At 55.0% G+C, this 7,834-nt stretch overlaps 1 protein-coding gene across 2 annotated transcripts in view; it reads left to right on the forward strand.

Moving 5' to 3' along the window:
• AGO1 (argonaute RISC catalytic component 1) overlaps nucleotides 1-7,834 on the forward strand; it is a 15,615-nt gene that overhangs the window by 6,044 nt on the left and 1,737 nt on the right. The window contains exons 8-17 of one of the 2 annotated variants that reach the window (XM_010023906.1): nucleotides 746-893; nucleotides 1,066-1,185; nucleotides 1,852-1,974; nucleotides 2,410-2,543; nucleotides 3,691-3,875; nucleotides 4,025-4,184; nucleotides 4,479-4,569; nucleotides 6,102-6,296; nucleotides 6,386-6,520; nucleotides 7,424-7,525. In XM_010023906.1, the coding sequence (XP_010022208.1) occupies nucleotides 746-893; nucleotides 1,066-1,185; nucleotides 1,852-1,974; nucleotides 2,410-2,543; nucleotides 3,691-3,875; nucleotides 4,025-4,184; nucleotides 4,479-4,569; nucleotides 6,102-6,296; nucleotides 6,386-6,520; nucleotides 7,424-7,525 (1,393 nt within the window). Of the gene's footprint in view, nucleotides 1-745; nucleotides 894-1,065; nucleotides 1,186-1,851; nucleotides 1,975-2,409; nucleotides 2,544-3,690; nucleotides 3,876-4,024; nucleotides 4,185-4,478; nucleotides 4,570-6,101; nucleotides 6,319-6,385; nucleotides 6,521-7,423; nucleotides 7,526-7,834 lie in introns of both variants that reach the window. The other variant, XM_010023913.1, reaches the window with a different exon arrangement.

Below are 7,834 nucleotides of genomic sequence, written 5' to 3' on the forward strand. Positions count from 1 at the left end.
AACCCCATCTCCAGGTGTATCTCGCTGGGGTTCTTGTGTGTGTCACCCCGTGCACTCCGCTTCCCCGGTGCGCCAGCATCCCTGGGTCCCAGCCCTGGGGCTTTGTGAGTGCAGGAGGAATGTGATGTCTCACCAGGGTGTCTGGGCTGGCTTTCCTAATTTTGGCCTCCTTAAAGAATATCGGGCCAATTCTTCATTTTCACAGAGCTCTTCATGGGGCTGGGGACAGCTGGTGCTGGGTGTCACACTCTGGTTGTGACAACACAGCACCCCCTCAGCCCTGGTCTTTTATTCCTGTGGTTTTGAAGGGGGATGCAGCCCTCCTGTCCCCCGTGCTCTGCCCACCCTGGAGCCACTGCCCTGTACCAGGAGAGGTTGGTTAACCTTGCCCTGGAGCTCAGCTCAGCACTCAGGGAGGGCACCAAGCACAGAAGTCCTCCTGAGTGCCAGTGTGCTGTATTTATGTACCTGACAGCGGCATGCGTGGCATGTCCTGCAATAAACATTTGCCCTGATTAGCTGGATTAGTGAGGGAGAGCTTTATTTAGGGACCCGAGTCCCACACTGGGGTCAGAGTATTCTTGACTCCATTTCTGAAAATACCACTGTTGTGCGTTTTGTTTTCTTTACGGTAGCTCGGGGGGGAGCCTGCCTGTTCCCTCTCTTCCCAGCCAGAGTAAGTAGTGCTTGAGGTCTGGAAGTGTCTCTTCTGAGTAGGTGCATGTTCGTGTCCTGCCTCTGCCAGGTTTCCCCTGCAGCTGGAGAGCGGTCAGACAGTGGAGTGCACAGTGGCTCAGTACTTCAAGCAGAAATACAACCTGCAGCTGAAATACCCCCACCTCCCCTGTCTCCAGGTTGGCCAGGAGCAGAAGCACACGTACCTGCCCTTAGAGGTGAGTATCAGCTCGTATGTTGTGAGCACTCAGTGTTGACCTGGCAAGAGCTCCGGGCTGGTCTGGGGCTCGCTGCAGGGTCTGAGTGCTGTGCCCACAGGGCAGCTCAGCCGCGGTCCCCCATGTCTCGCCTGTCCCTAACAGAGGCTGCTGGCTCTCCCCTCCCATGCAGGTGTGTAACATCGTGGCAGGCCAGCGGTGCATCAAGAAGCTCACAGACAATCAGACGTCAACCATGATAAAAGCAACAGCCAGGTCTGCCCCAGACAGGCAGGAGGAAATCAGTCGCCTGGTACGTGGCACGAGGGACGGGAGGGATGGTGTCAGGGCTGTGGCTTTGATAGCGGGTTACAGCAGCACGTCTGTGATGATCCTTGTTGTGGTCCTGCTCCTCAGCTGCTCTGCACTGGAGTGCTGCAACCTGCTCAGGACATGCTCGTGGGATTAATGGCTTGGGTTTATTCCCCTCTTCCCATTGAATCCCTGGTCAGCGATGCCTGCATGGGTATAATGGACACTTGCATAGAGGAGCCCAGCTCAAAGTGACTGTGGAAACTCGTGTACAGCAAATTCACGCTAATGGAACCTGATCCAAAGGGAGCTGGAACTAAAAATAGGAAAACAAATTAGAGAAATGACCCCGGCTGTGGGTGAATGTGGGGACTGTGTGTTGTGGGGCTGTGGTACGGGAGCTCTGTCTGCAGGTCAGCCTGGGGCAAGGCAGGGGAATGCAAACCTGGCTCTGCTCTTGGTTGCATTGGTCAGTGTGTTCAAAAATCAGGTCCCCCATGGGTCAGTTTGGAGAACAGGGTTTGACCCTTTGTGTTAAACTGCTTGCCCTCTCCTTACAGAGAGGTCTGCAGCTCTGTAGAGAACAGGACTTGAGGCGCCAGCTGAAGCTGTGTGGGATGCAGCAGTTGGTCTCACTCCCTCTCATGGCCTTCCCTTCCCTTTGCAGATGAAGAATGCCAGCTACAACCTGGATCCATACATTCAGGAGTTTGGGATCAAGGTTAAGGATGACATGACGGAGGTGACGGGAAGGGTCCTGCCAGCGCCCATCCTGCAGTACGGAGGCAGGGTAAGCAGGGCTGCGCTGCCCAGGTGCTGAGTTGTGTTATGCAGAGAGAGGCCTTCACACCAGAAAATGTTTCTGAGCAAAACTTGTGCTACCTTCGTGTTTGTAGGTTAGAGTTGGAGGTTTTTATCACAGTGCTTTGGGTTTGGGCTTTTTTTATCAATATAACTGTTGTGAAAGTTGTAGCCGAGAGTCATTCAGTGACAAAAATGTGAGCTGAAGGGGAGAGGGATGCTCAAGGTAAGCAGCTTGGCTGAATTCTCCGTCACTGCTGAGGAGCTGAGATGGTGAATTGCCTGTGGCAGACCCTGGCAGTGCAGGGAGCTGGTGAGGGCGTGTGGCTTGGCGATGGGCAGCACAACCACAGCGCGTGCTCCCTGGGTGCTCCCGGGGGCTGCTGGCGTGGGGCAGTGCTCTGACTGTCTGTTTGCCTTGCAGAACCGGGCCATTGCAACTCCCAACCAGGGCGTGTGGGACATGCGAGGGAAGCAGTTCTACAACGGCATTGAGATCAAAGTCTGGGCCATTGCTTGCTTTGCCCCGCAGAAGCAGTGTCGAGAGGAGGTGCTGAAGTAAGGAAAGGGGCAGCCCCTGCGGGTGGGGGGAGCTGTGGCTCGTGTGGTCCCACCCTGCTGCTCCCAGCCTGGGGCTGCACATCCTTCATCACTAATACCTGATCTGTACGCAGCTGAATTAATTGCTCGTGGTACAAATTTGGTCTGGGTTCAGACTTGGGGGTTCAGTCTTGTTTCTGGTAGTTTATCCAGAGCGCCTGGCTGTTTATGCTGGCTGCAAACAGCCATCGCAGGGCCTGCCAGGTTGGGGTGAGCATATTGGCACATCTGAGCTGAGAGTCAGGCTCTCCTCAGTCTGCTCTTTGCATTAGGTAGCTGCAGTATTGTGGTCTGATACTGCCAGCCCAAAAGCTGTATTGACCTCTTCTAAGCTGGATCTCCTCAGAGAGATGGGCTTGTGAGGGATGTTGAATTAAGTTTCCCCAATACTCTGTCTGAAATAACGTAGTTCATGTAGGAAACATCCTAAGTTGCCACAGGTTTTTATTACAGAGAAGGGTTAGGCTTTCTGAAAAGCTTTGGTAGCTTAGACATTCTCTGCTTTGTTGGCAAAGTGACACCGAGTGGGGACAATTTATTTGATTTAGGGAAATAGTCACTTTGGTTTTGGATTCTGCTGGGAACTTGGGTTTCTCCTGGCCCAGAATGGATGCACTGAGGTGAGCATTTTGTGTTTGACATGGTTAATGTAGGGATGGTTCAGAGCAGCTTAAAGTCTCTATGGCTGTAGTGACTGGGTGCAGGTGGGAGAGACACCACACTCCTCCTCTGACCCTTTTGGGGCAGAGCTGGGAGCCCTGTTCTCCCTCGGGCTCTCACTGCATCAGTCTTATCCTTGGCAATCCAAAAATCCAAAGCGTGAGCTGTCGCAGGCAGCAGGTTTGCTCCCCCTTCTCCAGCTGTCCGACAGAGGACGGCTGATGGCCCCACCGCTTCAGGAAGAGTCAGTGTTGGGGTAGGAGGGCACCAAGAGGGGACAGGTCAGCTCTAACGTGCTGAACTTGCGCTTCCTGCACCACGCACCTGCTGGATGCTGCAGAGCTGGAGGCGATGGCAGGTCCTGACCCGCTCCAGCCGCGGCTCTCCTCTCGCTCGGTGCCGTGCGGGAGGGCTCCGGGCTCACTGCTTCTCCTCCCGGGCACAGGAACTTCACAGACCAGCTGCGCAAGATCTCCAAGGACGCGGGGATGCCCATCCAAGGCCAGCCCTGCTTCTGCAAATACGCCCAGGGTGCAGACAGTGTGGAGCCCATGTTTCGACACCTCAAGAACACCTATTCAGGGCTTCAGCTCATCATCGTCATCCTGCCAGGGAAAACACCAGTGTATGGTGCGTGTGGGGCTGGGGTGAGCGGGGAGAGGAGAGGGCTCTCCCCTCTCTGCTCCTCCTGCGGTGGTTTCTCTCCCTGTTTCCAAGGACGCTGCTGGAAGCAGCACGTTGCTGATTGCTTTGTGCTCATCTGCTTCCTCTGCCCGCAGCCGAGGTGAAGCGTGTTGGGGACACCCTCCTGGGAATGGCCACGCAGTGTGTCCAGGTCAAGAACGTGGTGAAAACCTCCCCACAGACCCTTTCCAACCTCTGCCTCAAGATCAACGTCAAGCTTGGCGGGATCAACAACATCCTTGTGCCTCACCAGCGGTTCGTACGGCTGCTGCCTCTCATGTTTCTGGGGCTTGATTCCCAAGTCCCTGGCGGTGCTGCCTGCCTGGATTTACCTGGGGAAGAGGGAGCCTGTGGGTGACTGTGCAGAGCAGCTCTTCGAAATTGAGGTTTTCAGCCTGTCTCGCCTTGTAATAAGCCGCTGATGTGCTCAGGCCAGAGCCTGGAAGTCGGGAGATGCCATCTATGTGATTTGTTCATGTCCATTGGGCTGTGCCTCACCCTGCCCTGGCCCCAGATGGCTGACTGCTGCTTTCTCTTCTCTCCCACCAGCTCTGCTGTCTTTCAGCAGCCGGTGATCTTCCTTGGGGCCGATGTCACTCACCCACCGGCAGGAGATGGGAAGAAACCCTCCATAACGGCTGTAAGTTCCTTGTCCAGAGCCAGGCTTGGTGCCCAAGAGCCCTGCAGGGATGCAGGACCTGGAATGGGACTCATGTGTCCCGTGAAGTCCCTGTGGTGACACCTCTCAAGGTGGTCCCACGCTCTTTTGAGTGTTCTGATCCCACTCTTGGGGCCGTGGGTCCCTGATCCTCTCCTGCCTCTCTGCAGAGGAGCTGCAGTTTTGGGGAGCCACTGGGAGAGCTGGCAGCTGCCAGCAGATGGGGCTGGTGATGTGCTGGACCCCATGAGTGCTGTCAGACAGAGACAGGGTGTGAGGGGAGCTTGGTGCTGCCAAGGTGCTCACTGGAATCATCCCTGGGCATCCCCATCCTTCAGTGCAGCCCTGGAGGAACCTTCCCCAGCTGGGAGAACTGGGACTCTGGAGATGGGGGACAACTGGCGTGACTGTGTTTCTTATGAGCCTTTTGAGGAGAAGGATTTGCCTTCACCTCAAATGAATAATGAGCATCCCTCCATGAAGTGCCACTTGCATGCTGGTGGGGCTGGGTGGCAGCTCATGCCCTTTGCCAGGCTGTAGGACGTTGTTACAGTGAGGGAGAGTGTCATGTTTAATTAAGCACGTCAGCATTTTCCTACTAAGTTCTTAACTTTCCAGGACTCCCAGCTCAGGTTTTCCTTGGCATGCAAACACGTCTTTGGAGGAGTGTTTTTTTTCTCAATTAGAAGGGGTTGGGAAATGCTTTTGGCTGTTTGCTGTAGGGGTGGGTGGGATAGAACAGTCTGTTTCCTGCTCCACTGAAAACATCTTCTGTGTTTTGCTGTGCAGGACCACGGTGGGGACTTTTTTATCTTAATTTTGATGAGAGCTTTTTTGAAGCTGCAGGGGAGGAGGAGGGTAGAGCCTTGGATGGCCTTGATCTTGTCCTTGGTGTGCTGTTAACTGTACAATAGAAGGGGGTCTGTGGCTGAAGCCAAAGGAAACATTTCTGTTGTGCACATCAGCTCTGGTGGTGCAGCCCAGACCCTAGAGCTCCATTTGGGAATGGCTCCATTTGGGAATGGCTTTAAGCTGCCAGAAGGGAGATTGAGATGAGCTCTGAGGCAGAAGCTCTTCCCTGTGAGGGTGCTGAGGCACTGGCACAGGGTGCCCAGAGAAGCTGTGGCTGCCCCATCCCTGGCAGTGTTCAAGGCCAGGTTGGACACAGGGGCTTGGAGCAACCTGCTCTAGCGGAAGGTGTCCCTGCCCTGCCCTGTCCTGCAGAGGCAGAGCAGCAACAGTCCCCACAGCCACTCAGTGGCACCAGGCAAGTTGTCTCCCTGGAAATTCCCATTAACACTGCCAAGGGCACGGCAGAGTGAAACCGGGATGTGGCCATGACCACACATGTCCCTTTGGGGCGCTAGTTGCCTGTACAGTATTTGCTGTCCCATCTCTTGTGAGCTCGGGTGCTCTGCCCACTGCCAGCTGGGGGTGTTGGAAGCGTGCAGGGGCTGGGAATGTCCGTCCTTCCCGTTGTAACCTGTGGCCCTGGCCTGTCTCTGTCACTGCAGGTTGTGGGCAGCATGGATGCCCACCCCAGCCGGTACTGTGCCACGGTGCGCGTGCAGCGTCCTCGCCAGGAGATCATCGAGGACTTGTCCTACATGGTGAGGGAGCTCCTCATCCAGTTCTACAAATCCACCCGCTTCAAACCCACCAGGATCATCTTCTACCGCGACGGCGTTCCCGAGGGGCAGCTCCCGCAGGTGAGGACCCCTCAGATCCTTGGCGGTTCCCTTAGGGATGGCTGGGTGCCAGCGTGTTCCCTCACTCCACGTACCCACTGCCTCTCCAGATCCTTCACTATGAGCTCCTAGCGATCCGAGATGCCTGCATCAAACTGGAAAAGGATTACCAGCCTGGCATCACCTACATCGTTGTCCAGAAAAGGCATCACACCCGTCTCTTCTGTGCAGACAAGAATGAGAGGGTGAGTGCCGCGGGGTGCCGGGGTTGGAGGAGGCTGATTCATCCCCACCCCTTTGGAAGAGCCAGCCCTGACTTTGCTGAGGGCAAAGCTCACCACTGGCAGCAGAGAGCTCCTAATTGAATGAAACGTGCTGCTCGGTTGAGTCCCGCATCCATGAGGATTAGGCTGCTTCTAGAAACCCAGACAGCTGTTTGCTGTTAACGACGAGTTACTGGGTGCTGATGATCCTGGTGGCCCTCTGGAAATAGCCTCTGTCAGCTTGAAAACATCTGTTGTTTTGGTGATAGCTGTAGCCGCTGACGTGACAGGATGAATAACCCCTTGCTTGCTCACAGCTTGTTCGTTTGTGCTGTGCAGTAACATCAGTTGCTGTAGCTTTTCCTAGATTTGATCTAAATTTAGTGGTTAGATCTAGTCTAACCAGACTCTGGCTCTACCTGAGCATGAAGATTTAATCTTGGGAACTGAGGACAGGTTTTGATCCGGGTGCAAAAGCCCCAGTATCTTATGGCAGAGACTCGAGCATACTCTCTGTACGGATCCCTGCGATTTTGCTCACTTAATCCTCATTTCTGCAGTAGGATGGGCCAGTGCCCAGCTCTTGCCTGCCTGTTTTCTTTCTGACGCTGTTTGCTCTGTCTTCAAGTGATGCCTGCTGTTAATGCTTGCAGGAAATGCCAGCAGGCCTGTTGGGACAGGGAGCAGAGCAGGATGAGCTGCTGCTGTCCCCCTGTAACGGGCACTCGGGGAGCAGCTCTGCACAGTGCTCTCAAATTGAGATGCTGAGACGGGGACCCTGCACCGTGGCCCTGCTGCAGGGCGAGTGCGTTACGGACGGTGCTCTAGGCAGCTGGAAATAACCAAACTCTGCAGTGCTTGGATATCTCTCTCTATTTCCTGTAGATTGGGAAGAGTGGGAACATCCCAGCAGGAACAACAGTGGATACAAATATCACCCACCCCTTTGAGTTCGACTTCTACCTGTGCAGTCACGCAGGCATTCAGGTACTGCGCTGCAGAGCTGGCTATTGTGGTGCTGCTGGTTTTCTTTGGCTGTTGTTGCAGACTGTGCTCTCATGCATCTGACCCAGCTCTGTCAGAGCTTCCCTGCAGCTCCAGAGCCATGGGCAGCTCCATCCAAGCTGCCCTTGCGGTGGTTTTGGCGAGCCGGTGCCGGGACCGCACTGCTGCTGCATTATGTGGCACGTATTTGATTTCTCTCCTGGAGCCAAGGATCTCTCTAATGAGATTTTCCTCCTTCAGAGTGGCCAATTCAGCAGCTTGTCCGCTGGGGTCTGAGCGTGCCGGGCTCAC

The sequence above is a fragment of the Nestor notabilis genome, unplaced genomic scaffold, assembly GCF_000696875.1.
Source record: "Nestor notabilis isolate BGI_N333 unplaced genomic scaffold, ASM69687v1 scaffold19570, whole genome shotgun sequence".
Taxonomy (NCBI): Eukaryota; Metazoa; Chordata; class Aves; order Psittaciformes; family Psittacidae; genus Nestor; species Nestor notabilis.